This window comes from Anopheles nili, chromosome 3 (genome assembly GCF_943737925.1).
Source record: "Anopheles nili chromosome 3, idAnoNiliSN_F5_01, whole genome shotgun sequence".
Classification (NCBI taxonomy): Eukaryota; Metazoa; Arthropoda; class Insecta; order Diptera; family Culicidae; genus Anopheles; species Anopheles nili.
Window position 1 is genome coordinate 63,887,348 of NC_071292.1, and position 27,569 is coordinate 63,914,916.

General features: G+C 49.7%; 5 protein-coding genes across 6 annotated transcripts; 4 read left to right on the forward strand and 1 right to left on the reverse strand.

Moving 5' to 3' along the window:
• Positions 1 to 6,897: 6,897 nt before the first annotated feature.
• LOC128727016 (ras-related protein Rab-34) lies at positions 6,898 to 7,944 on the forward strand. The gene is made up of 4 exons (XM_053820872.1): positions 6,898 to 7,253; positions 7,320 to 7,515; positions 7,586 to 7,793; positions 7,874 to 7,944. The coding sequence occupies exons 1-4, from the start codon at positions 6,898 to 6,900 to the stop codon at positions 7,942 to 7,944; spliced, it is 831 nt and encodes a 276-aa protein (XP_053676847.1).
• Positions 7,945 to 8,069: 125 nt separating this feature from the next.
• On the forward strand, positions 8,070 to 10,341 carry LOC128724811 (dynein axonemal intermediate chain 4). The gene is made up of 3 exons (XM_053818532.1): positions 8,070 to 8,204; positions 8,309 to 8,446; positions 8,521 to 10,341. Exons 1-3 carry the CDS (start codon positions 8,070 to 8,072, stop codon positions 10,339 to 10,341), a joined length of 2,094 nt encoding a protein of 697 aa, XP_053674507.1.
• Positions 10,342 to 12,424: 2,083 nt separating this feature from the next.
• LOC128726886 (60S ribosomal protein L22) lies at positions 12,425 to 15,017 on the forward strand. Its single transcript, XM_053820729.1, has 4 exons — positions 12,425 to 12,457; positions 12,914 to 13,677; positions 13,909 to 14,036; positions 14,402 to 15,017. The coding sequence occupies exons 1-4, from the start codon at positions 12,427 to 12,429 to the stop codon at positions 14,661 to 14,663; spliced, it is 1,185 nt and encodes a 394-aa protein (XP_053676704.1). The 5' UTR covers positions 12,425 to 12,426; the 3' UTR covers positions 14,664 to 15,017.
• Positions 15,018 to 15,750: 733 nt separating this feature from the next.
• Positions 15,751 to 27,456, forward strand: LOC128726805 (serine/arginine repetitive matrix protein 2). 2 transcript variants are annotated; one of them, XM_053820633.1, is made up of 4 exons: positions 15,751 to 16,402; positions 16,499 to 16,600; positions 26,456 to 26,887; positions 26,973 to 27,456. In XM_053820633.1, exons 1-4 carry the CDS (start codon positions 16,161 to 16,163, stop codon positions 27,037 to 27,039), a joined length of 843 nt encoding a protein of 280 aa, XP_053676608.1. In that variant the 5' UTR covers positions 15,751 to 16,160; the 3' UTR covers positions 27,040 to 27,456. The 2 variants fall into 2 exon arrangements, with proteins under 2 accessions (XP_053676608.1, XP_053676607.1); XM_053820632.1 differs by lacking the exons at positions 15,751 to 16,402; positions 16,499 to 16,600 and adding an exon at positions 25,315 to 26,233.
• On the reverse strand, positions 17,597 to 19,524 carry LOC128726806 (uncharacterized). Its single transcript, XM_053820634.1, has 2 exons — positions 19,301 to 19,524; positions 17,597 to 18,838 (listed from the first exon to the last, which is right to left on the reverse strand). Exons 1-2 carry the CDS (start codon positions 19,416 to 19,418, stop codon positions 17,748 to 17,750), a joined length of 1,209 nt encoding a protein of 402 aa, XP_053676609.1. The 5' UTR covers positions 19,419 to 19,524; the 3' UTR covers positions 17,597 to 17,747.
• Positions 27,457 to 27,569: the final 113 nt, after the last annotated feature.

Below are 27,569 nucleotides of genomic sequence, written 5' to 3' on the forward strand. Positions count from 1 at the left end.
AACCGAGGGCTCCCCTGGGAGGGGGGGGAGTTTCCCCGTTTCGCTCTAATGTTTGCTTTTGTTTCACTTGCTCGAGCCCTTCCAGCATGCTCTCTCTCACTTGCGCTCTCTCTCTCTCTCTCTCTTTCCAACAGCTCGTGTAGTAGCACGCGCACCCCTTACTAGCGGTAGCCATAGCCTACTACTGCAGGTACGTGTATGTATAATTAAAACAATAACAACCGCCCAGAGGACGGCGTACATAACAAGAACACGTGTGTGTGTGTGTTTGTGTGCGAGCGAGAAACCATCGTGCGAAAGAGACTGCAATAGCACTTGGCACGATCAAATGCATGAAATGGGCACAATTTGGAGCCTTTGGGGTGGGTTTCTAGAGTGGGGGACATAAAAAAAAACACTCACGCACCCTCACCCACACATGCGCACCCGAAGGAAGATCGTCCTCCCACCCTCGCACCCTTTAGGTCACCCTTGAGGGAAAAAAAGACCCCTTGGTGGTGTATGGAATATTAATCAATCTGGAACGCGCTCTCTCTCTCTCTCTCTCTCTGTCTCCCTCGGAAAACCGTGACATGATCGTTCGCTGGTGATGTCTTCGTCGTGGTGATTACCCATCCTCGAAATGTGGGTTGAAGGGAGAAGGGGGTGGACCGGGACACACTCGGGTGAATCGCTAGAAGTGCTGCTTCCGTCCCGGAACGGTAGGAACCGCCTGGAACCGGCCATTAATGGAGTTGAGATGGCTCATGTGATCGTCGTAGAAGACGGATGTCCACCGCACCGTAGCGCACCGGAAACGCACCCCCCTCTCCCAAAAAAAACGGTGCCCTCCTTGAGGGGATGCGCGGGAAAAGGGATGTGCCGTTCCGTCTCGGGTCGGCTGGGACGAGGGCGCAAAGCAATTACGAATCGGGCCAACGAACCCCGTGCCGGTTGCAGCCAGCGGTGCGGAAAGGACGGCCCCAAAAGCGGACAATATGCTTCCTCGGGTTTTTTGTTTCCCCCCGGCAACTTTCATGCACCGAGTTGCCCGCACCCTTTGCCTGCCCCGTTAGGTGCGTTATGCCCGCGTGCACACGAACCCACCACCCGCTGGGTTGAGGGTTTGAGTGCAAAAAAAAAAAACGACACGTCTTTAGTCCAGCTTTTTTTTTGCTGGGTGTGTTGGTGTGTATGGGGTGTTTACGAGATTACACAGTGACGATTGTTTTCCGGCCATTCCTCCACCACCCGGAGGAGGGGGAGGGGAGGGGGGGGGTGTTCCATTGTGCCTGGTGGCGGTACTGGTCAACCGGGTGGTTTATGTTTAATTCATAATCCCGAGCCGGACGGTTGGTTTGGATTTTTGGCTTAATTTCCCGCGCTGCTTTGCGATCGTTCGGCCATCCGCTAAGATGGAAGGGATGATCATTCTCATTGCTAGAGGGATTGTCTCACACAAGATGGATGATCGTCCAACAAGCACAACAAGTCGTTGCACAAGCCACAAAGGTCCGCTCAACGCTGCAGCTTATTTAGCTAATTATCACTCTTTAAAAGGGAGTGATGGGATAGAAAAACTCCCTATAAGAGAGAGAGGGAGAGAACACAGGTGGGATGATCTTCAAATGATCCTCCCTTCTAATCGTCGACGATCGGTTAAAAAATCGATCGATATTATCAACCACCAGAGCCACCAAAGGAACCGATCGCGTCGTCACCCATCGCGATCGATCCTCCGGATGATCGTCGGCAGGGTTTCGATGGCCCACAACGTCGCTGGTGATCGCGATAAAAAAGCGATAAACTTATTAATTTTAACCTCACCCAAAAGCCCACACCACGGGTTCAGCTTCCAGCCTTCCCCCATGCCCCCCCCTCCTCCCCCCACATCGGAATGCCCCCGTTCCTTATCCCGTTCTCGGGCTCGAGCAGGTGGTCGAACTATTAGCTAATAGCCGTCCCACCGATCGATCCTTCACGCGATCGCAAGCGATCGATTTCGGGGCGGGCTTGGTTCCATCAAGACGCGCGAACGCCAGGGGAAAGAGGGAAAAATCAATCGATAATCCCGCACAAAAGGCTTCGGTCTGGGCGCGGGTCAAAAAAGCCAGCCAGGGCCAGCGTGCGTTGGGGAATTTCGGGGAATTCCATGGGCGCACGCGTACACGCGGGCACTTTTTGGGGTGCGTTGCCCTCGCAACTCATCCCCCGTTTCATCTCTCTGGCGTCGTTCGAGCGCGACGGGAGCCTTACCCAAAAACCCCACAACCGCCAGCGGAGACAATTTCTATTTAAATCGAAACGGTAATAAAATCGATCCCGATCGCGAGGGACACCCGCGAGGGGTGTGCTGGTACGGGCTTCTGGACTCCCGACCCGTTTGTGGGGTGAGGAACCCGTCCAAACGGTTGTTTATGTAATAAAATCCACAATTTTACGAACGCTTTGGCGGGCGGGTGGGCTTCAAAACTGGGAGGCTGTGTCTTTTTTTTCTTTTGTTCTCCCTTTTTCCCCTCAGAGAGGTCTTTAAGTACGGCTGGAGTCTCCTGGATGGCAGCTGTCAACCTGTCCAAGATGTTCTCCCGCCTGGGGTTGTCATCCTGCAGGTTTCCGCTTGCCACCCGCTTTATACTCGTGCTTTTCCCCCTTCAAACAAACGGCGGACCAGGAATGTCAAAGCAACATTTTATCGTCCGGTGAAATTGTGACGCATTCGAATTTGTCGTGATCGTGTTGCGAAATAGGAGATCTGTCTCTCTTTCTCTCTCTCTCTCTTTCGTCCTCTTTTGTCGATCGTTCCCTGGTAGTGCACCTTCTTGCGTACGCATTCTTATCGCATCGCACTTTTACGCTTGACCACCGGACCCAAACGGCAGCAGGCATCAAGCTATCAGCCTTCACCATCCACGAGCGTTCGTTCGGTTTGGGTATGGAAGGACCAAACGGGCCGGAACGAGCAGCAAAAGAGCTTTCTATCCTGTCAATCTCACCACGGCACACTCACTCAACCGTACCGCGTCGGTCTGCCACGGTGTGGAGAAGAATTTTGAGCTAAATCTTCTTTTAATTAATCCGTGCGTGGTCAAAGAAACCCTACCGCAGGCGGGAAACAGCGCATTATTACGAAACAATCTTCTGTTTGTGCGCTGCGAGCGCGTTATGGAACGTTTCCACGCACCCAACCTGAACGGGGGAACGTCACGCGAGCAGAACGGTGCAAGAAACTGGACCATCGGTGGATTATGATCGTGGAAAGACGGCGACTGGGATGTGTCATTTTTTGGTACAGCACCCTGGCCCTGATGATGATGATGATGACGAAAGTTACCTAATGCATGGTAATGAGGCTGCTTTTCTGCACGTTTCATCTTGTTGGCTAAACATGGCGCTGGTTGGAACATTACCGGGCGGTGCCTTATACGTACGGTTGGTGCCGTTGTAGATGCACCTGCACTGCTGCAAGCGAATGCACTTCCTGTGCAACGACACCTACTGGTGGGCGAGAGCGTGCGGTGAACCCACGAGCTTATGGAAATGATTTACTCTTTTTTACCCTCTTTTGTGTTCTTGCGTGGGCAACTCGAGGCAAGACGTGGATTAAGGTAAGTACGAACATACGTAAAAAAGAGAAAAAATGCATCTCCTAAGGAAAAAAAAGTTAAATAAATTATATCTAAAGGGCCCGGTACTTGTACATGAAATAACGCACAAAACCCTCTCTAAGGTCAGTGATATTGAGACAATTGTTCATTTATAAAACGCAACCACACCACCCTAATGTGATAATAAGTCGTTCTATTGTTCTCTGGTGGAGGGAAGAGAGAGAATCTAGACGTGATGAATTTTTCGTGCACCCTTGATTTTGCATTCATTTATTCGCCTTCCAACCATCCGACCAGCAAAGACACTGGGGTGCATCCGATGGAAATTCTTTTGCGAAATGCAAGAAGAAGAAAAATGCATACCAACACCTCTGAGACGTGAGAAGGGGTTTTCCGTGGGTCGGTAACTGGTCAACGTCAGCTGGCTTGCACATCTTCCTGTTAGCGGTGGTCCTCCTTGGGCAGCTTGAATATAAAACCACAACCTTCTCAAGAAACGAGATGCCACTGATGGTGTGGTGTGGAAATAAATCACACACAAGCACAAGCGCCCAACCCGTACGGTAGCCGGTATGCGAATTTGGGCATTTTGGATAGAGTTTCAAACCGTAATTTCAACCTAAACGTGAGCTCAACTGAAGGAAAATTGAAGGACGTCTTCGCTTTCCTCCTGTCACTGGTTTAAACTGATCAATTTGCCCGTTCACCTGCCGAACCGTGTGTCCTGTGGCTGGTGTCGAATTTCACGGCCTCCCGAAACCACAACCCGGAAAGGCAGCTGGGTGAGTGCGGGTATTTTGAACCGTTTGAATTTTTTCCACAAATTCCAACCCCATCGAGCTCTCGTTTCCTGCAAACCACGAGCCCTTGTGCGCGTTTGGCCTATTTTATGAATACACGAACGCGGGTTCGTCGCTTGTTTTGCTCTATCCACTCATTGAAGTCTTTTGTCTCACGAGCGCCCGTGCGCTATACCAGCACAATACACGCGCGTCAAACCCGCACTTATTGCAACATTGCGGCCGTTCCGCATCGGGAGAGTGAAATTATTAGCATTTTATGTGGAAAAGGGCGAAAAAACAACCCTCCACTACTCGAGTTCGCTTTCTTTCGCTCGCAACGTATCGCTTCGTTTTTTTTTTTTGCAACGTATCGCTTCGTAAACACCCACCGAGAGATGCTGCCGAAGCAGAGATGTCGGCTGTCGGCCTGTTCGAGAACGAGACTGCGCCAACAAAACAAAAAAATAAACCACAACACTTTACAGCCGCAACCGTTTTTACTCCCTGCTGATCTGTTTTGTTCCACCGGTCCGGGCACTGGTACAAACCGCGTGCCGCTTAAAAGAGGGTTGATTAATTCACTTCTGCGGTTCCCTTCGATGGTTTTTGGTGGCCGTTTCCAACACACGCTTGCACCACAGCACCGTCGTACTCGTCACCGGCGCTGGCACTGTACTGATCTGATTAATATTACCACTGGGAATAGTGACGTTTTTTTTTGCGACCGCGCGCTCGTGCGAACCAACCCTTCCTGCACGCATACACCCATTCGTCATCGCTGGTTTTCCATCATCCACCGTAACCTTACGCACCGGATGGCAAGCTCATCATCATACGCACACGGCCCACGTCAAATGGCGCTGCCACCGAGCGTTGTTTGCCGGCGAGTCAATCTCAGCCCGCGATGGTTTGGGATGCAAAGTGTGGATCTGATAGCGACAACACCGAAACAACGCACCACGCAGGACATGGACGCAGGTGAACGAGCCCACGGTGCAACCCGTCGAAGCACATTAGCGCACGAAACGATCGCGCGGAACCGAGACGTGGTCGCGTTCCATTACGCGCGCGCATCATCGATGATCGATGCCATTCGCACGGGGTGTATTGGCGAAATGAAAGAAAAAAACCGGCCCTCTAGAGAAGCCCCGACCTGCGGCTTAAAGGCTCCCAGCTTTCCGCACCGTTCGAGAAGGGGGTACGGTATAAATAAACACAAATAAATCATCATCGCGAGTATGATGCGCTCGAGCAGATCTGCGAAAGACTTGAGCTAGCAAAGCGACGAACCTCCTTGCGATGGGTTGCGTGGTTCCGATGGGAATGGGATGGTGGAACTAGTCCGGTCGGGCCATATCGTGGGCACATGAATGAATGCAGCACCGGCTTGGAACCAGAAGCAACACACACACACACACGATGGGCGCAACAATGCAAACAGGGCGCTCCCGACAGTAGGCAGAACTAGTCCCCCTACCCCAGTCCGTGTTGGAATGGAAGCAAATAAATAAATCAACCCGCCGTTCGTTTTACAAATCCCGAGGCTGCGGTTAATGACAACTTCACCATTCGTCGATAAGTGGCTGGCTGGTGCGTGCAACGGTGAATTTATTCCAAAATCCTGTTCTCGAACGAACGGCCGGACGTTAAATTGCATTTCTGCGTCGCGAAAGCTGCCGGTTTTTGATTAGAAACCGAGAGGCTCTAAAAATGCTGTTTTCTGGTCCCGGTTTGGAATAAAGCCATCAGCTAGCTAGAAGAGCGAAGTTTCGTGTTCCAACCGTCATCTAGGTGTAACCCATCGCATTACCAACGCATCAGAACGCGTCGCAATGGTGGGCTGAGTATGGGATAAAAAGAAACCCCCGACAGCTGTGCAATGTACTCGTAACAATGCATGATCTCCTTGCAACGCAACCAGCGCAAGATGATTGATGTCTGATGCCTGTTGCAAGCGCGCTTCTGACGATCGGGACCAAATGTGCGAGTAGAAATAGGACTCTAAAGCCCGCCACATGCGTACCTGCGCGCGTGATCCTCGTTTGCTAGGACGCGGAACTTGAGGCTCGATCGCCAGAGCCACACCTGGCACCCGGTGTAGCTGTGCGAGCGGCTGTTCTCACCTATTATCGTCCGTTTCCGCTGTGTTCCTGTATGACTGAACGATCGCTTCATGGTGTTGGTGTCCTTTTTTTTTTGCTTTCACCTATTTGTGTTCCGGGCGCACACCTTGCGTTCGAGTGATCGCTCGACCGTAACGCATTCAACAAGGCTCAATAGATGCACCAAGGGGTCGATCGGAAATGCCGAAACTGTCCTAGTTGGCCTTGCGAACGCCAACGTTATCCATCGGTTACCATGGCGCGCCGTTTTGGTGGTTGTATTGGTGCGCCTGGCCCGTAAAGGAACGTCCTTTTGCACGCGGGCGCACGCTATCCTGCGGGTGAACCGTGGTGGCATTCGTCCTTTCGTCCTGTGGCAGTTCGTGTCGTATCGTCACACGGAAAGGAACGTGTCTCTAGTCCATCGGGATGCCACTCACAAGGAAAGGAACACGCCCGAAACCGGCCAGCTATGAGGTGTTGAACAATAACGTGGATTATGGGACGCGCCGGATTGACCAGCTGCCGCGTCCGTACAGCTGCCAGGTGACACCGTACCGGGAGTTGGAGTTTAGTGGCCGCACGAAACGAGCTGCCCAGGCTGTCGTGCCGTTCCTATTGGGGCCGTGTAAAGCCATTTTCATCGGGGACATCGGCACGGGAAAAACGGCTCTAGTGAATCGCTTTTGTCACGAGTCGTTTGGTGATGAGTACACCGCAAGGATCGGGCTGAACTTCGAAGTGGAGCGTTTTCAGATCCTTAACCAACCGTACAACCTGCAGATGTGAGTTGCGATTTATTGATGCTCGGTTTTTCGACGACATTCGCTTATGAAAGCTTCACTTTCCAGCTGGGATACGGTGGGTCATGAGAGGTTCAAGTGCATCACCCGGTCGTACCTTCGCAACACCGGCGTTATCGTGATTGTGTTCGATATGACACGCCCGGAAACGCTTGCCATCGGGAAGCAGTGGTTGGATGATGCGTTGCAGTTGAACCCGGGCCCGGTGTTGAAGTTCCTCGTTGGCACCAAAAAGGATCTGCTGGTAGGTGTAGCACAAGAGAGGCCTAAGAGACCATGCTTAACGACATTTTTCTTTCGCGAAACCCTCCCAGGGCGATCAGGCACTCTGTGATATTGAGCTGGAGGCAATCAAGATGGCGTACGAGATAAACGCCGAGTATTGGCCGGTTTCGGCGAGGACCGGTGAAAATGTGACCAAGTTTTTCCGCCGACTGACGGCCCTTGCGTTCGATTATGGTGTTCAGCGGGCAATGGAATCGAGTGTGACGCTGCAGCAACCCACCGGAAATAGCTTGTTAAGTACGTGTCCTTGTGCTATCCCAATGAATATGTCAATTAGCTAGATATTAAATGTATTTTTTTTCTCGTACCTCTTCCAGATCTGTACTATCTGCGCAAAGAGAAGAAGGAGCGAAAGTTTCTCAAATGCTTAAACTGTAGAATAAACTAACTTATTGCACTAATCGTAGTGTGCGTTGCATTTTCTTTCAATTTTGCTCTGAACAAGCGCTCACACGAATAAACTAGGTGCATCCGAAATCCGACCTCGTGCGTTTATTTTCACAGTGTTAAAGGATGTCCGAGGCGTTACCAGAGAATTTCTACAAAATTATCCAATTCTTCTCGCCTTCCCTCGATGCGGGACCTGCCAATAGCAGCGAGTTTGTGAAGGACATCGTGCAACGGTTGGAGGCCCGATACAGCCAGCAAGTAAGAAGCCGTTTGGGGCACAGTTGCTACGGCAACGTGGTCGTAGTTAAGGTGAACGTGCCCGTTTCTAGACGGTTTCTCGTTTGTTTACCGCCCCATAACAGGTCCTCATCGATGGAATCGACCGAACACCGCCCAATTTCAACCCGCCGCTGTTCGCTGACGAAGCGCTCCTTTGGAACCGTTTTCAGGAACGTGTTCAGGAGATCAAAGTGCCGATAATGGAGGAATCTCCAACACTGGTAAGTGTCCACCCTCAAAAACCAACAGTGAACATCTCTCACATCGCGGAAACGCTCGATTTTCTTTTCCCCAGAGTTGCATCATGTTGAACGACTTCGGCAACGTAGATCAGAAGTCGCGCTGCGAGGACGTTATGGATCAACACAGTTCCTCTCGCGAACCCGACTTTCCCGAGCGAAAGTATCACGTGAAGATCCGCCTAACGGAAACCGACGACATCGTGTTGTTTGAGAACCCCTCGCATATCGTCTCACAGGATGCGGAAGAAGCCGCTCTCGTGGAGGAGCAAAACCGTTGGTTTGAGACACGCCCAAAAGCACGCCGGACGGCAGATGCTGAGGCGCAGACACGTGATCTTCCGCGGAAATCCCGCGCCGTCAACACCGAATGCATCCACCGGCAGGATGTGGCATCGTTCGTGTCCAACTACGACATGTACGACACGTACAACGATCTCGAGCGTCACACGAAAGAGATCAATGTGGCGGAATCGACGGCTAAGCTTGAGATTACGACGTACTCGCGTGAGGGAATGGAAGACATCGACGATCGGTTGAATCGGAACGCTAACTTCCATCTTTCGTCGATGATCCTGCAGCGGTTGTTGGCGGGAAACGTGTACCGGCAGCAGCAGATCCGTTTCCGGAACATGTACCCACCGGATCCGTGTCGGACGGATGTACGGTATCTGTACCGATTGGACGTCTTGTGGACGTACAGGACGAGTGAGACGTCTGATAAGGCGGTGGCTTGTGCAAGCTGGTGTCCTGCTAATGGAGACATTGTGGCGCTTGCGTACGGGATCTACGGACACGCTCGCAGTGAAGAACGCGCCAATGGGTACGTGTACGTTTGGAACATCAAAAACCCGGTCAATCCGGAGCGTCGATATCTGTTCGAGTGTCCTGTGACGTGTGTGGCTTTTTCACCTCGAACACCGCAACTTCTGGCCGTGGGATTGTACGATGGAAGGGTTCAGATCCGTGACATCACCGACAGCTCACCCAACCAACCGTTGGCCGTGTCCGATCGAGAGCGATTCCCCGTGTACCAGCCCATCTGGGACCTGAAGTGGGTCGAGTTTGATAACGAGCGCAAGGACGAAGTGATCGCGGTGTCCCAGAATGGCTGGGTCATGAAGTATACGCTCACGATCGGGCAGTACCTGCTGGCGTACCCACTTCTTAGGCTCGATCGTGTTGAGGGCACGCTGGAAGGAACACTTGAAGCTGGTGCAGGTGAACCGTCGACATCAGCAGCTCCTGATAAGCTGCAGTCTGATCTACACCCGCAAGCACTCTGTCTGACGATCCATCCGGTTCGGAAGGATAAGTACTTCATCGGGACGGATGAAGGCGCGGTACATTGGTGTAGCATTAACGATCCTTTCCAGCATCTGGGTGTGCTACAGCTGCACTCACGTGGCATCTTCTGTCTCGAGTACTCTCCTTGGAGTCCGAAGATCTTCCTCACGTGTAGTGGTGATTGGAGTGTGCGCATCTGGATCGAGGATCTGTCGGAACCGATCGTGACGTTATCCACCGGATTTGGACCGATCCAGGCGGCGTATTGGTCACCTACGAACAGCACCGTGATCGCGAGTGTCACACGGAATGCCGTACAGTTGTGGGACTTGAAGCGTCGTAGCTCGAAACCAGCCTCCGAGACGACGTTTGACGCGAAGACGGCTCTTACCGTGGTACGGTTTACGAACTGCGGCCGTAGTTTGCTCGTGGGAGACGTTAAGGGTTGTGCGCACGTGTGTGCCCTCGAGGATATGCCGTTTCCGCCTCACTTTCAGTACCGCGAGCTTCAGTCGGCCATTTACGGGCGGTTGGTGACTACACCGGATCTGTTGGCTCGTGTCCGTCGGATGGGATATCTCGGCTACTAGCTGCGTGGTTCGTTTGAGGACACCACCGTGTGTGGTCAGCCATAGTTCACACGGTTCACGATCGATTTACATCGGTTTCTACAGTAGAAGAAGAAGAAGAAGAAGACGAAGAATAAGAAGGAAAATATGCCACCCTCCCCTGGCTTTATCGGCTGTAAAAGTGGCCTGCTCTGGGGGACCGTCAATGGACGATCGGGAGGCCGGTTAATTTTCCCCGATTTCTGATCGACGCGACCGATTCGAGGCGGCCATTACCGATCGGAGGGGTGGTTTTACGATCGGTTTAAAAGATTTTAAAATTCGGCTATAAAATTATTTTATAATCTTTCCGCCCGTCACCATCCAGGACATAGGTGGGAGTGTAGCTGACACAAAAGAAAGAGAAAGAGAGAAAGAGAGATAGAGAGAAAGGAGAAGGTGACAGGCTCGTGTGTTCTAAGCGAGTTGCCAAACAACATGGCAGCTTTTGGGGATGTTTTCCAAGGCCTACAAAGTGTCGCAATGGGTGACCGGAATTAATTTCGTGGAAGGAAGAGAGACAGAGAGAGAAAAAAAACCCAACCTGGCTGTGGTTCAAGCCTACCCACCAAATGTGTGGCTTTATCGCTTTCGATGACAACTGTTTAGCATTGGTTTTATTTCGCCCATAACGCCGGTGGACCGGTCAGACCGATCGGCGCATGATCACCGCCATGGAGGATTCTGCTGCCATCGTGAAGGAAGAGAAGAAGTTCGAGAACACTTTTGGCTTCTTCTGCTTGTTCTGCTTCAGCACCAAACCCCCTGCGACGAAGCGAAACGTTGATGGGTACGGTTTTATTACTTTTTAATGGCCAACCCGAAATCTGGCCACCGGCTGGGGTGAGACATCGGACGGGGTGTAATGAATGCATCGCCGCTTAACGCCGCGTGACAAAAGGAAAGTTCCTTCCGTTTGGGTAACGGCGTGGCATGCTGCTGTCGCCGAATGACCTGGAAGGAATTTGGCGGTTGGTTGGTCCTGCGGGGTGGGCAGGTTAGTGCGAAACATGATTCGTAATTTTGAGGAATTATGCCCCCCGGTCCAAGGGATGGCACAGTCTCGCATGAAATCAATCCTCCATCTCGATCTCGCTGCATCTCGCTGAGGATCCCGTTCGAGCATGAGGCTCGCGTTTCAGCGCGCTTTTTCGAAATGTAAACGTTAAAATGCTCATTTGCGGAACGATTTAGTGCGCGTGCGAAAGCCCTTCGGGCTATTAACACATCCCACAGGAGGGCGGCCATGCCATGGTTGCGGGTGTTAAATGCGCGAACGGATGCATAAATCAGGCTCCGCCTCGTATGATCATGCGCTCCGTGCGATCGGTTTTTATTTGGCACAAATGATGTAAACATGCGCCACGGGCGTTCGGAAAGTTTTGCAGGAGCATAGCGGGAAACTGTTGGATGGAGACGTGTAATAGCGGAGATAGAATAATGATTGCCAATAAAGAAGCCATTCGCTGAGCACCATTTTAATACAATCTAGCGAAATTATTTGCTGTGTGATTTTCGTAGGTGCGGTGGACATTGTACGACTCACAATGTTAACAATGTATCGGTTTGTCGCTAAACGCTGTAGGAATTGAATGAAGCCCTTTTTAAATGTTACCTATTTCAAAAAAGTAATTTCAATATAATATAAAATGTCATTGAATGAAATCAATAATACAAATAAGCATTTAGCACGATAAAAACCACATGCCAATTTACAATTCGCTTTTTGTACCGTAAAATATGCTATAGTTTTATGTTTCACTTGTAACACGCAACACAAAGCATAAATTATTATGAGTTAGAGTTAAGCCCTGTCACATTAATAGTTGATCTCAGTCTAAAATTCCTGTTTAAAATATAAATGCCTTGCTGCAACGAAACTTTCAAAAATCGTCCTTATTTAGATATTAGTTACCCTCAGTTGCCGCTAGGAGCGCTGCTGTCATCGGACATGCGTTGCTTGCACGCGCACGCCATACATGCGATTTTCTACCACGTGTCACCGATCCGGAAGCCGAGCAGACAAGCGAGCTCGATGCATTTTGACATCTCTTTTCCATCTCAAAAATGGGTCCGAAGAAACCGTCTGAGAAGCCCGGTAAGCAAAATTTCGTGTTTTTATGGATGAAAATGTCCTCCGATCGTCGTGAAATGGGTGTCAAAGTACTTGCGAACGACAAGCGAGTGCGTTTCTGTGGTTGCTGTTTCGGAGCGGTGCATTTTTCGTGAATTATTGCAAGTTGATGTTACTTTGTGTACGCCACGAGGGCTGTGTTCCGTCAAATGCATCACAAATCGGTGTGGTGAAACGGTGCCTTCAAATGCTTCCTCTTTCGTGATTTTGTGTACGATACCAACTCGTCGAATCGTTCAGATTTTGAATGATGAATTATACAGAGAGGGAATCTCACTGAATTTATGTCATGTATGAGAAACCTGTATACATCGCTACTGACCATTTGCCACAACAAGGACATAACCCCTCATTCCGGATAATGTGATCGTTGCATCTACTAATGATATGTTTTTCCTTTGTGTTTCATGTAACATGTAGCCGGCCAACCGGCCGAGAAAAAAGAGAAGAAACCGGCGGCTGCTCCGGCTGCTGCGGCTTCCGGATCAGGCGAAAAGAAGCCTGCCGCCGAGAAGAAGCCTGCTCCGGAGAAGAAACCCGCAGCCGAAAAGAAGGCCCCAGCAGCCGAAAAGAAGGCGCCTGCAGCGGAGAAGAAACCCGCAGCTGAGAAGAAGCCAGCCGGCGACAAGAAGCCCGCTGAGGAGAAGAAGGCTGAGAAGCGTGCTGCGCCAGCTGGTGATAGCAAGGCCGCCCCCAAGAAGAAGGCCCCAGCGGCAGCCCCTGGAACTAGCAAGGCTACTGGTGGTGATGCCAAGAAGGCTGCCCCGGCCGCCGCTGCCGGTGCCGCCGGAGCTGGCAAGAAGGGAGCCAAGGCAGCACCTGCCGCCGCCGCTGCTGCTGCTGCCGCTGGCAAGAAGAAGCCCGCTGAAAAGAAGGGCGCTGCTACGACCGCTGCCGCCGGTAAGGCTGCCAAGCCCGCTAAGGGAGCAAAGGCTACCACGGCTGCTGCTGGCGCGGGTAAGGGTGGAAAAGCTGCCGGTGCTGCCGCGGCCGGTGCAAAGGCCAAGGCTGGTGCTGTCACGAAGAAGTCCACCAAGAAGGCCGATAGTAAGAAGGCTAGCAAGAAGGCGGCTGTCGCCAAGAAGCCCCGTCTGACGAAGGAGCAAATCAAGGCGAAAATCCAAAAGGGACAGCTGAAGGCCCGTGCGACTGCTCTGCTGCGTGCCAAGCGTGCCCAGACCAAGGTGAGTTAACAAATCAGCTGATAGGAGGTAGTCGCATTGGTTGGTCATCGTGAGTGCTTTAGTGATGAAATTTTTGAAGAGGGAATCTCCTTGATGCTAGCATATGAAATCAATACAATACTTCCAACTGAAAAGACCACCAACCAACCCAACGCGACTCGTAAATGACTCCCCCAGTACGTGTGGAAGGTGTATACATGAATTAATACGAACGTTTCTTTACTTTCGCAGCTGATCAAGGGTCCGTACGGAACGGCTGTGCGCAAGATCCGCACTTCGGTGCGTTTCAAGCGGCCGAATACTCTCCGCCTGCCCCGCCGACCGAAGTACCCGAGGAAGTCGGTAGCTAAGCGCAGCCGGTAAGTGTTTATCATCGAACGGGACCGTTATTTTTCATTATCGGCATTCTGTTTTTTACAACAATTAAACCACGCTCGCCCATCGCAATGGGGCGTAGTGTGATCTGCCATGAATGCCATAGCGAATTCTCTTTCTATTTGCAACAACTTTCTACCATAATTCTTACTAGACGGTTTACTCAATGGAAGAGACATTTTCCCCTCTCACAGTTGTGTGTTTTTTGTGCACGTGCTGTGTGTCGCTTTGCGGTTGGGCTAGCCCTTCAATTTAATTCATTGGCGTCCCACCACCATGACACGTGCAGTTGGTGTCTTCTGATAAAGGATGGTTAATTACGACGGTTGTTTTCTTCATCTTTCTGCAGCATGGATCCGTACAACATCATCAAATACCCGCTGACCACTGAAGCGGCGATGAAGAAGATCGAGGACAACAACACGCTCGTCTTCCTGATCCACCTGCGCGCCAACAAGAACCACGTAAAGGCCGCCGTGATGAAGCTGTACGACGTTAAGGTGCTGAAGATCAACACCCTGGTGCGACCGGACGGCAAGAAGAAGGCGTATGTGCGACTAACCCGTGACTACGACGCGCTGGACACTGCCAACAAGATCGGCATCATCTAAGCGCTCGCACACAGAAGGGGTTTCTATCGCTGCGTATCCAACCTCGGTGGCTTTGGATCGCTGGCGATTGGAGCGGGGAGAGGAAAGGCGCTCGCATTGCGCTGCTCCGGCAGGTTTCGTTATTTTTATCCTCGATTTTCTGCCGTAGCAGCTTGGTGTGTAACCTTTTACATTCCTTCTCCAAAACAGCGCCATTTCTCTGTCGCGTATGTTCCACTCTTCGCAGAGAAGTTGTGCCGCGGGTCGTAACAACCTCCGATTCGCGTTTATTCGATTCGTATAAAGGTCAAGGTACACTTTATGTGACTGCAAGAGAATGATGAAAAATATACCATCTGTAATGGAGAAGAGAAAATGTAATGATGCTTAATGTGGTAACGTTTACTCAAAATTGATGACAATCTTTTGTAATGCCTGGAGGATATCGATGTAATAAGCCTCGTAACGATTTCTTCTTTGTCCTTTCACATACGGGGCAAAAAGTCCTTCCTCTTGCACGTAGCTAAGAGGGAGTTTGTATATTAATTCGCTTTAGATGATTACCCAAGTTACGGGTGGTCAGCCCTGGAGTAAGATTGCGAAGGAAACTGATTAGCCTACCCACTTCAAGCATATCCTTAATGGTAGCATAGTATCCTGATTGCATTATATCCATGCTTCAATAAATATAAACACAAAGATTGCTGACAAATGTAAAATTTGACTAAATTGAAAAAGGATGTCAAATATTTTGAATTTAATCGATTCTACTGCGAAACAAATCATATTTTGTTAATGTATCTAATGAGCTGATTTATTGTGTTGTCAAATCATATTACACAAGCCTTATAAAAGTTTAGACAAACGTGTGCAGCTGATGTAAAATATAGCTATTTCAATAATTTATTCAATTATCAAACTAAAAACTTCGGTGCTTTTTAATATTGTGCAAAAGAATAATTTTATCATCTTCAGAATAATCGTTATCAATACCATTCATCACTGGCATTACAACGGTCTTTTTGACGTACTGTCACATTTGACATGACAGTCAGCGTAACGGCGCTTGTCAAAACCGACGGAAAAGTGCGTGATGGCCGAACATTCTCGGGACGCAAAAGTGCACGCTCTGTGAATTAAATCAAGTGAAATGGTGTTGTTGTACCAATAGAACAGTTTTGTTATCGAAAAGTTGTCTAAACTACGCTCGCGCTGGCTCTAGCCGACAGAAGGTAATAACAAAGTGCGCATCGAAAACTGCGACGCCTTTCCCGTGTTTGCCGGCGTCCGAGAACGAATGCGATTTCGTTCGGCTTCCGAAGGCGCGGAGTATTGATTTTTCCGTGCTTTTTCTAAGCACCGTTGGCGGAGTCAATATAGTGTGGACATAGTTACATCGAACAATCCGGACCGTGCCGACCGTAAGCGGCCGAGCTGATTCATGCAGCAAGCCTTGTGAACACCACTGTACAACAGCGAGAACTTATCAGCAGCGGATAGGAGCCAACCAGCAGGAAGATGTACAATGGCATCGGTCTCACAACACCCCGCGGTTCCGGTACTAACGGCCACGTCCAGCGAAATGTGGCTTTTGTGCGACCGGGTAAGAAAGATAACATCAACTACCGCACGGAGGACGACCTGGCCAAGCTGGACGCACAATCGAACCGTCAACCAAATCAAGGAATACTAGACCACGAACGGAAGCGGAAGATCGAAGTGAAATGTGCCGAACTTGAAGAAGTGCTCGAAAGCCAAGGGTAAGTTGGGAAACGATCGATCGTTTGGCATGACATGACCAAAAAAAATGAACTAAATTCTAATTGATTACTGTGTCCATTTGTCGCTCGTTTTAGGCTCAGCCAGGATGAAGTTCGTGCCAAGGTTGAACTGTATCGATCGAAGCTGATGAACCACGGAACCGTTGATCTACCCAAAGACGAGTTTGGAAGATTGCTGTAAGTACACACATTTCATGCGACGTATCAAATGTCCTACGAGTGTGGCAAACTACCGCCAGTTATTTCTCATAAAATATCCCCCACGTTCGGCCAGCATAATACAGCCCACGTTCGAACGGGCTCTCTACACCTGCGCACGGTTTCTTTCCCCACATTGATTGATGATTAATCCTGCCTTGCGGTGAAACCATTGCTCTGCAAGGGCTTCTCGGTTCCTTCGCTACGAATAGTTTTCTTTCGATACGGCGTAAGGTAAACGCACTGAAGCATATCGGCCACAACAGTTCCGGCTAATGGGGTCGTTCAAAATTATGCGCTCTTAGTGTGAGGGGACATTTGGGATCCTTTTTTAAAATTCAGTCCTTTGCCTGTGGGTTTGGCTTGACCCTTGCAAAGGAAAGGATTGCTCATATTCATTATTTTTTGCACAGTGTACACTTATGATAATATGACTCAGAGTAGCTTGCTACTGTTTAGTGAGGGAAAGAGTCTCAATTTACATATAAGCATAAGAGAACATATTTTCAAGGACATATTCCAATAAGTGTTATGCACGGCTAGATTATGAACTAAAAAAACTCACATCACAAATATTTTAAAACTCAGAACAGATTTGAAATTTAAAAAAATGTGATTGTTAATCAATTGTTTAAGTTCCTCAAACCGTGATTGTGAAGATCGGTATGCGTAAAACGAAGTCCCGTTTGCTCGGAACGCTGGATTTGGTTGCCGATAAAACAATTGGCTTGGGTTATCTTGTTTTTTTTTTCAAGATACAAATTATCAATTAGATAAGTTTGCCCTTTTTCAATTAGTATCACCATTATCCGCCTAGCGTTCACTTTCGACCGACTTGTTTGCCCAATTACATAACACTCCAGCTCGATTACGCAAAATATTTGCTTCATAAAAACACGTTTGATATATTTTTTCCAACTTTACTGCATTGTAAGTTGTGCTCCTAATATATTTGATCGACAAAAAGTAGTCCGTCGCAAGAGTTCTCTCACAAATTACTTTAAATAAATTGTAGTTAGTCTGATTTGTAATATGGCGATCGAGAGTATTGCATGCGTATGATGATTCGTCATTAGGGGGTGGCAAATCTCGAGTTTGGCACGACAATCGCCGCAATCTCGGCGCTTCACTGATCGTCCTCTCTAGTGGAATAATCCACCGCGCCTTCACTGTTCACCGGGTGGTCCTCGCCCTCGACAAACATCGTCGCAACCGGTTGCAGGAAATCGTTGCTGACGTTTCCATCCTCGCTACCGGTGGCATCGTCCACGTTCGCCAGCCCACGGGCAGTCTGCATGGCCTCGTTCAGAATCGCCAGCTCAGCGAACGTTTTGTGTTCGGTCCATTCATCCGCGATGAACGGTTTCAACCGCGGTAGCCGCTCCTTGTGGCGCAACCGTTGGTTCGTGTAGCGATCGAACAGCTTCCCGGACGTGTTGCGCTTAACCGTGTTCCGGGGAGCATAATAGACCTCCTTCATCTCCGCAGGAAACAACTCCTTTATCACATCCGCGTAATGGCTCATCATGCGATGCTTAAACAGAATGTTGAAGTGCAAAAACTGATCGACGATCAGGTGCGTTATGATGGTTTGTGCCCTTCGCTCAAGCGGTTCGTTCGGCTTGAAGCTGCTCACGATCCAGCGGCCAGACTGCGAGCATTGCAGCAACCGCAGCAAGCTGTCCCGATCGATGCGCACCGGAATGTCCCCGATGGCTCCGGATGTGCGCTCTTTTAGCGATGGTTGTTCATGCTTCCGCTTCGCGACCGGTGTCCCAACGACTACACCGGAACTGACCGCATACGGTGTTGCCAACGGAGCCAACGGAGAGTCTTCCTCCGTTCGCCGCTTCACCAACCCGTTCCCGTTGCTCGTCACAAAATCGTGCTCCGTTTTCACGCTGATAACATCGTCGTCGGATGGTGGCAATGCCGGATGTAGCTGAAGTGCCGGATCCGGATCGAAGGGATACTTTCGCTTGTACGGTGCACCATTCATCGCCAGTAGATGCTGGCGTGGGATCCCGAACGTGGTCCCATTGCCGTTGGGATGGTTGATGTGCGCGATGTTGGTGAGGAAGTTTTGCTGATCCTGCCGCCACTGGCGCAGCCGGTGTTTGAACAATATCTTTTGCCCGAGCAGCCGGGGATCGCTGAACAGTTCGTTGATTTCGGCGTCCTCTATCAGCACCAGGCTGACTTCGTCTATTCCACAGTCTGTCGCAACATCGAGAAAGAGCAAAAACATACCAATGGATATTTTTAATGCTGAGTGTATAAACACATGCTTTTATGTTGGATTCTGGGCGGCTGAGGGGAGGCAAACACCCCGGAGATCGTCGACGAGAGAGAGAGAAGAAAACACACACTCGAGAAGTAAATAGAAGAGCACACGTTGGGTGTTCGCACGCATGCGCGTGCGAATGGAAAGCGTGCGAGAGAGAACATCGACATTAAGGATTATTCTTGCCACACTCACTTTCGAGAGAGAGACCGAGAAAAGACACACACAGAAGATCGGAAGACCATGCCGCGGCGTTGATGATGCGTTCTGCAGTAATTACCGATTCGTCATGGCGACCTCCACCCTCCCATCGTCGTATCCTGCCGCCGCATTGCCTGCCCTTTTTTATTATTATCCTTCGATTAAAGTTGCGAAAACGTGCGATCGATACTTACAAACCATCCGCTTGAATGCGGCCGTACTCAAACCCCAATCGTTCACGACCAGCTGTTCCAGCAGGTTCCGATCGTACTCCCCGAGCGTTTCCTTCGCATCATCGCTTTGTTCCGACATGGTCCGCCGGATGTCACGGACACGGGATCGATCGATCGATCGATCGCGGGCGGGCGGAATGATGGAATTCACTCACGACCAACTCGCAACCAGAGGCGGCTTAGTTCCGGGGGTGGATTCAACGGCCTAAACCTAACCCCGACGGTGTGCGTTAATTTCGTCGATGTGAAACCGCATATGTGTGCGAAGCCGCATGGAACGCGACACACGAATGGATGAGCGCTTTGTTGTTGCTCTAAAATCTATGACGTTTCGCGTACGGGAGGCGGCGTGTACATGTCACACACAGGTACTGCCGCTTTTCTTGCACACACTGCCGTCTGCTCACCCACGACACACGAGTGGATCGAGCTATCTTTCACTTAACATCAATTATCTTAACTCTCAGGCAACAGCAGCATCAGCAGCAACAACAACAACGACGACAAAAATCCTGCGTGTGTTCCGTTGCTCTGCTCGTTTGGACCGGTCGCTTCACGCGTCTCTCACGCTGCACGTTGTTGTTGACGGGCTGAATAGAACTTCAAAACTGACAAATGGTACGTTACGGTACGGGCGTTTAACTACCACTGCTGCCGCCACGAATGACAAACAACCGCAACCGTTGCCCTGCCGCAACGCCGCAACGAAACTACTGGCGAACGGCGAGCGATTGAGTTGAGCTTCCTTTTCGAGTACGTAGAATAGAAGCGGGCATACTTTAACGTACGTCTACACGTCGTGTACGCCAGCTAGCTAGCTAGCTAGCCAACCAACCAACCAACCAACCAGCCAACCAACCAACCAACCAGCCAGCCAGCCCAGCTTGCCAGAGACCCACGGGGATCTTATGCAGCACTCTTGTTGCTCTACGTACGTCCACAACCCCCCGAGCTTTGTGGTGTGCCCTCTCTCGCTCTAATACCCACTCCGGGTCGATTGTCGATTGTCGTTTAGGTATGAGGTTGAGGTTTTTCAGCATAATATGCTTCGGCTTTTCTCCCCTCGCCCGTTTTGTCCCGTGTCTGGTTCTTCTCTTGTTGAAACCAGAACCATCCGTCCGTCCGTCTGTTCATCCATCGTCTCGTCTCGGTCGTAGACCAAGAGTTGTAGAAGGTAAAGAAGAAAGAGAGAGAGACAGATAGGGGGAAAAAAAGGGAAACCTCATCTGAACCTCCTTTATTCTTTCCGTATGGTAAAAGGCGAAGAAAACGAGTTGATTCCGAGATTGTTGGCTTGGCTGGTTGGTTGGTTGGTTGGTTGGTTGGTTGGTTGGTTAAGTTGGTGATGCTCAAAAATAACTCGAGGTACAACGGAGAGAATGTGGTTTTTCTTTTTTACCCTCCGCTGCTGGCCGTACCACCGCCCGATATATATGTATGTTGGAAACGACGTGTTGGATATATGCGACGCCAAGAACCTGAACACCCCTTTTACGGAAACACACACGTACACTCGGGCACACACACATGCCCAATCGTACGAGCACGTGTGTGTGTGTGTGTATGCTGCGGTAGCTTCTTGAGAATTGATGGATGATGGCGTACGGAATAGGATAAGTTGGAGTGGAAGCGCTGGATCTCCACTACTCCTGGGATTGTCGAAGGGACGACGACGACGACGCTGGGTTGTGCTCGCACACAAGCAAAGCGAAAGAGAGGTGTGATGCACACGATCAGCACCACATCGTGGACCTGCCAGGGGTGAGGTGGTGGGAGGAGAGCGCAATGCATCTCGGAGCTCAAGGCCTTGAATGTGTTTTTGGTCCGATGGAAGAGACGCCAAGGAAGCGCGAGGATGCACCCAGAAGCAGGAGAAGAAGGTGCGCGAGAGCAAAGGAAATAGAGATACAGAACTAAAGCGAGAGCCAGCCAGCCAGCCATGCCCCTGGTCCTAGGAGAGACTGGCCAGCATGTCAGAAGGTGGGGGGCATGTTGGTAAATCGAAACGAACGGCAACGAATCAAGCATCCAATATGTTGCCGCTGCTTCGGCTGCTGCTAAGTGTCTTCTTGGAGATGGGTTGAATGTGACTATTGCGCGGGGGGTGGTGGGGGGGGTGGTATGGTTCTCGTGATGAAGGAACCGGAACGGCCAAACCGGCGAGGGTGCGAAAGAGAGAGAGAGCACGCGAGATAACCAGATGCTTGCGCCTGAAGCATCCGAATTAGGAGTAGAGTAGTATACAACGGCACGGCACGGCACGGCATACAAACAAAGTCCCACCTCCCACCACTCCCTTCACCGGGGGGTTCAAATCCGCCACCCTACTGCTGGAGGCCTGGCCACGAGGCCTGGAGAGTTGAGAGAGTGAGCGAAGATGAAATGAAACATGATCGCAATATTTAGCCAAGCGCGAACGCCAAAAACTAACGCCACTGTGGTAGCGACTTTTGCAACACAAGGAAACGGACAATTATGCTTTTTTTTGTTCGTTGTTGTTGTTGCTGTTGCTGTTGCTGTTGCTTGAATAGAGAACCAGAGCGCCGCCGATGGATTGTTTCAAATGGCACACATGGCGAAGGTTTTGGAGAGACTTCCACAATAATGGTACAATATACGAAGGGCTACGATGTGATATACAATCCCCCCGCCCCTCCTCAATGGTCGTGGGATAAAAGCTAGATGATGGTCAAAAGGATGACTCGGCGACGTTATGAGAACGACGTTATGGCCAACGACAGCGTCTCATTCTCATCGATTGAAAAATCCAACAGATAGACGGAATGCACGACGGAATATCAGCTCGGAATAGTACGCCGAGACAATTATGCGAGACAAGCAACGAGAAATCTCCTGTTCCCCCCACGCTGTCTCCCTGTCTGCCCGTGACTCCGCCGAGTCCGGATCGGATTGAGGAAACGAGCATGAGGGAAGGGGAAAGGGACTGATGCGCCCCGCGAGTGGGGTAGAATGTTAAATTGATTGTACATCTTCTTGCTGGCTGGTTGGTTGATGCCCAGAACTGGCTTCTCATGGTGCTCTCCAATCGCTCTCCGTACCATTTGCGAGAGCATGTACCCCCTCCCCCTTCCCCACCTCCCACCCTCCCCATTCCACCATATCCAGTTGAGATCTGTTTGTGTTTCTACGCATTTTGTGCCATCCTGCTGGAGAAGATGGCAAGAGTTGGATTCCACAAAACGACAGCGGCAGGAAGAGGGATGAGCTTGGTTGTGAAATGGAGGAGTAAATTGCGAACCATCTCTGGGACGTATGATGATGGTGGTGGTGGTAGGGGGGGTTTAAAACAGTTGACAATGGCCCGATGCGACATATTCTGCCGTTTTATTTTATTTTTGTTTTTTTTTCGATCAAAGGGTGCAAATGCAACCAAACAAGGACATGCCAACCGGGTGGGACAGGGACGGTTGTTTAGATGGCAATCGCGGTGGTAGTATGCTGCTATGGCACTTCTCGAACAAATGAAATGGCAACTGCTTCTCAAAGATGGTTACGGTAATGACGGGTAAAAGGCGCAGATCGGTCTGTTTTTAATCTGCTCTCTCATAGACACGTTTCATAATGCCCACCGATGGAAGTGATGGATGCATCAGCAAACACGAACGAAGCCAAAAACTACCACCACGACACACGTATAGGTTCGGGCTGTGTGAATTTAGTTTCTCATTACCCATTTCGAAATGACGAAGTGTGGCTCGTCTAATTATGTACATAACATTATGCTCACTTATGTGCCTCAATAGGCGGGGGGCTGCTGTCATCGTCCCGCTCCCATCCCTATTCCATCGTAAGCTAAGCTCTGTTTGATTTTATGCCCTTTTCCGTCCGGCTGAGTGAGCAGAAGCAGCACTCTGTGCATGGAGTGTATTTTAAAATTGGTTCAAAAAGAAATCTCGCAGCACGTTTTGCTTCGTGCTTAGAACACACAGATTGCTGGCAATGCGAAGCACGGTGCCAAAAATATAAATCTCAGCAATAACCGGTGTGCTGTTTGGTTCTTTCCCGGGTTCTTTGCCGGGTTCTCAGCGCGTGTGGAGGGGAATTCACTGTTCCGATTGGAATATGCTTTCCGTGACTGGAAAAAAATCACGCATCACACGATCTAATGCCTGTTGTGCATGTGTGGAATATTTAAAAGTAAATTAAATTTATGAGATGAACTTCAATTTCTTTTTTTTTTGCACACACCTCACTCTACGCATTTGATGGGTTGCAATACATTTATTGTACCGGTAAATGGAGAAAATACCGTCGTTCTATTTCTCCTTCACGTACATTGCGGCATTGTTTTTATTCGTGTTCTCAATCGGTGCTCATGTTCAGCCACTCTCACTAGTAATTGCCGGTCGGTAACTACTAAACCTCACCGTGTTCCGGGAGCGACTGCTTTCCCAGCATCGTCGTGGAAATTCCGGCTTTTCCGGCTCCCCGTTGTATCATGCGCACTGGCGCCCAAGGACGACGACACACATCGCCATTCGAGGGTGGGTTGTTTCGTCCTTTCGGCGTGTATTATGTCCCGCACCCGCGAGAGAGTGCATAGTGGACGGACTTTTTTCCACGCGTCTGTTTTCCCGCTCTCGCCAGTTCTGTCCATTGGATAAGGCTGATGCTGCGAAAGGAGTTTTTCGGAGTCAGGCTCACAAAGCAGTGTCAAAATGGCCTCCGCCAGGGGTTGAAGGCTCCAGCAGATCGAATATTTTTGCGCTTTTTATATGGGTCTTCTGTTTCTGTTCCAAGTGCACACTAGTTTAGTTGGGCAGCAAGGACCTCTGAGGTCCTGCTTGCCTCAAAAAACGCCATATTCCATCCGGGAAGGTGTGATTTTCCACCACCGCCCTTTGTTGGGTACGTTCGAGTCAGTGATTTTACAGCAAATTTTACGGCCATCTCCTCGACGCTTGGAGGAGTTGTGGATCGATATTCAAGGATATTAAAGCCTTCGTTTCACCATGGACCATGGACAAACGGCAGGAAACAGCGGTTCCTTCTGGAGGATGGATTCATTGGTGCAAAGGAAATGTGACACGAGACGTGCTCAGACATGGCTCAGCACGCCCGAGGACATTCGACGCTAATATGTAAAGGAAAGGAAATCAATTAAAAAAGCCGCCCGGTGTGAAAAAACGACGCGCCGGTCGAAGAAAACGTATTACGATAATCGCCATGTGATCACTGGGAGGTAGTTTATCCTTCTCGCTTCGAGCAGATCACTGAAAAGTCTTCCACAAATCCCAAAGTCCGTACTTTGGGTGCATCTTACAAATAGTGTTAAGTTAGTGTACGACCAGCGAGCGTGGAGGAGGTGTAAGCTTAGAATGTTATCAACGTGCCAACAGACGCACCATATTTAACCGGATCCACTGTCTTCCGAACAAGTTGGATTGTTAATATTGTTACGGATCTTCGAAACAACACACCGTTGCGAAGTTGTCGAATAATCAACGTCTTCCTGAAACGCATAGTTTTTTAAGCAAAACATATTATACAAACCACTCAATTTTCGTTTCGTTTGTAATCTGGAGCTTTGTGCTCCGTAAACGGTGTGTCGAGAATGAAGAAAAAACTCTCACCGGCAACCAAATTTCGCCGTCGTTTGGCAGCGATGAGAAAAAAATCCAACAGCACCACCAATCCTTCCCAATTCCCGAATCGAAAGCTGCCGAAGGAGCAATTTTTCGAGCACGACATCCGGTACAATGCAGAAGACGACTCACCGACGGGTGGAAATATGGAGGAAATGGATCCGCCCGATTCTTCCACCAACCCGGAAAATGAAGCTAAAACGGGTTCGAATCAGGCGCCACCATACCGGCCACTTTCATCCTCGGAATCAATCGCTTCCGATGGGGAACGGCCGTTCGGTGGTGAGAGAAAATTGAAATCCGCCATCCAAATCAATGACTCGCAGCAGATGTCGAGAAGAGGAAAACGGCAACAGCGTATGACGAAAAACATGATGTATTTGCGGAAAAATCGTAGAATCAATACGAAACCACTGGGGCACCCTGGCGGAGGAGGCGCTGGCTCGAGCATATTGCACTGGAACAATCGAAAGATGCTGCTGAAACTTCAAAAGCAACTTCGCCTGCAAGGATTATGTTTGTCTTCGCTGGCTATGGAGGAAAATCCGGCACCTGCGTTTGGTGCAAGCAAGCCGAGGCACAGTGGTTCGTTTGGGTTGTTGGATAATCCTGGCGCAGTCTCCGGTAATGTAAATGATGGTACCAGCACCCTAGGATGTCACTGCCATTGCGCATGTGCCGGATCACTGATGGTAGCGAAGGCAACCGGCGAATGTCGTGAACCACAGGGGGCTCACGCCAATGTTTTCCGCGAGGAAGGCGTTTGTGTTACCCAACCGGTTGGCGTGCAATTTTCCCGGTCCAAACGTCAACCCAGGAGTGCTCAGTCATCGTCAGGACATCGCTCTCACCGCTATGACCGTGTGATACCATCCACGGCAAGTGGTTTGTTTACGCCAGTTTACGAAAACAATACGCGGGCTTTGCTCTACGGCAAAAGAAACCGTTCTTCGTCCCATGGGTCCTCGTCGGGTCCTGGTTCTCCTGATACCAACCATTACCGAAAGTTGCACCGACCGGCTAGTGACACGTCAGCACCACCGGTGGGATCTGAGGGTTTGCGAGTTAGTTGCCAAAATCACCCACCAGTGCAGCTAACAAAATTTGAGCCCAATCCGGACCATTATTACCATCACCACCAACATCATCATCATCATACGCCTCCTTTTCGGCACCAGCATCGGCAGCAGCATAAGCTCTGTATCCGCACAACCACTGCTGCCGCCGCAAACAGAACCACTGGTGCTAGTATTCCGATTTGCATGCAAGCGATGCATAGCTTTGTGAGGTAATCATGACCGGGTGTGAGGCACCTATTTCCGGTGGCTTTCTGTGGGTTTTATGATTTATGTCCAGGCTACGAGAATGTTGTTGTTATCGAATTTATTTTACTGCTGGCTGACCGATGTACTTTACACTATTCCTTGTCTGATGTCTATCTATTCGGTTTTCAAAATCTTTCTAACCCATAATGTGTCTTTTCCGCTTCTTTTTCTTCGCACCCATACAGTGTACGCGAAACTCATCATATCGCTCAGGCTCAGCAGGAGAAGAACGCCAAACTGCGCGAGGCGTTCGGTATATCGGAATATTTCGTCGAAGGTACAAGTTTCGATCAGGATCGCAAGGCGAAGGAAGACCTCGCCAAATCGGAAGCACTGCAGAAGGAGATTGCGGAAAAGGAGAAGGCCAAAGAGATGGAACGAGCCAATCGGAAGCGGTACGCGCTGGTGCGTACTCCTTCGCCGGAAAAGGAAAGTGGCCGCAATGGGAAGCAACGGCGAGGAGAGGGCGCTGAAGAGCTCGAAGACGGTGAGCACGATGACAGGGACGAGGAAAACGGTGATGGAAGCGATGGTGGTAAGGTGAACTCCAAGGGCAATGCTACACTGCGTCGCGAAAAGGACGACAAAAAGAAGAAAAAGAAAAAAGCACGGGATGCGTAAGTACCTCAGTTTACATGCCAATTGTCAACCTACACAGCAGCGTAAATGGGTGTTTCTAATGGATTTTCTTTTGCTTTGTAGATCTTCCAGTCCAGAGCGCAAGAAGGATAAAAAGAAGAAATCGAAGAAGAACAAAAAAGAAAGGTAATTATGATAATCTGATCCTTGCGGAGCAATGCGATTATTGCGAACATATTTTACGTGAACGGGAATTCTTTTAGCAATTTGTTGAACACAATTTACGGCACTGTTCGTAAACGAGTATGAGAAATCTATTTCGACACTCGATGTTTCTGTTGTCTCATTTATTCCGTTGGTTTTTCTTTTAGGAATTTGCTGTAAACTATTAGTTAGCTTTATAGAAATCGTATGATTTATCTATTAGCTGTGATACATTGGGGGGACGTACTTTTTATGGGAATAGGTTTATAGATCCCAACTTTTAACAAGTCTCAAACCAAAGGGGGAGATACGAATTCAATGAATGAAGGAATTAAACGTGGCTGTAATACTGGGTACCTTTCATTAATCAGCTGTATAGCAGTTGACCGATTAAACATGATCGACGGTTAACCTATGGGGATGTTACCACGTCGGTGGATCATCATCACTTCCATAAAGATTGTGCGATAATTTATAACATAATTTTATGTGTATATTGTTATTCTCAAAATACTA

Excerpts from the sequence above, each read along its gene's own strand:
- LOC128727016 (XM_053820872.1), top strand. The coding sequence starts at position 6,898 with ATGCCACTCACAAGGAAAGGAACACGCCCGAAACCGGCCAGCTATGAG. Across the intron at positions 7,254-7,319 it reads CAACCGTACAACCTGCAGAT|CTGGGATACGGTGGGTCATG; the intron begins GTGAGTTGCGAT and ends TTCACTTTCCAG. Across the intron at positions 7,794-7,873 it reads CACCGGAAATAGCTTGTTAA|ATCTGTACTATCTGCGCAAA; the intron begins GTACGTGTCCTT and ends TACCTCTTCCAG.
- LOC128724811 (XM_053818532.1), top strand. The coding sequence starts at position 8,070 with ATGTCCGAGGCGTTACCAGAGAATTTCTACAAAATTATCCAATTCTTC. Across the intron at positions 8,205-8,308 it reads AGGCCCGATACAGCCAGCAA|GTCCTCATCGATGGAATCGA; the intron begins GTAAGAAGCCGT and ends GCCCCATAACAG. Across the intron at positions 8,447-8,520 it reads TGGAGGAATCTCCAACACTG|AGTTGCATCATGTTGAACGA; the intron begins GTAAGTGTCCAC and ends TCTTTTCCCCAG.
- LOC128726886 (XM_053820729.1), top strand. The coding sequence starts at position 12,427 with ATGGGTCCGAAGAAACCGTCTGAGAAGCCCG. Across the intron at positions 12,458-12,913 it reads GAAACCGTCTGAGAAGCCCG|CCGGCCAACCGGCCGAGAAA; the intron begins GTAAGCAAAATT and ends TGTAACATGTAG. Across the intron at positions 13,678-13,908 it reads CCAAGCGTGCCCAGACCAAG|CTGATCAAGGGTCCGTACGG; the intron begins GTGAGTTAACAA and ends TTACTTTCGCAG.
- LOC128726806 (XM_053820634.1), bottom strand. The coding sequence starts at position 19,418 with ATGTCGGAACAAAGCGATGATGCGAAGGAAACGCTCGGGGAGTACGAT. Across the intron at positions 18,839-19,300 it reads CGCATTCAAGCGGATGGTTT|ACTGTGGAATAGACGAAGTC; the intron begins GTAAGTATCGAT and ends ATGTTGCGACAG.
- LOC128726805 (XM_053820632.1), top strand. The coding sequence starts at position 25,317 with ATGATGTATTTGCGGAAAAATCGTAGAATCAATACGAAACCACTGGGG. Across the intron at positions 26,234-26,455 it reads GCGATGCATAGCTTTGTGAG|TGTACGCGAAACTCATCATA; the intron begins GTAATCATGACC and ends GCACCCATACAG. Across the intron at positions 26,888-26,972 it reads AAGAAAAAAGCACGGGATGC|ATCTTCCAGTCCAGAGCGCA; the intron begins GTAAGTACCTCA and ends TTTGCTTTGTAG.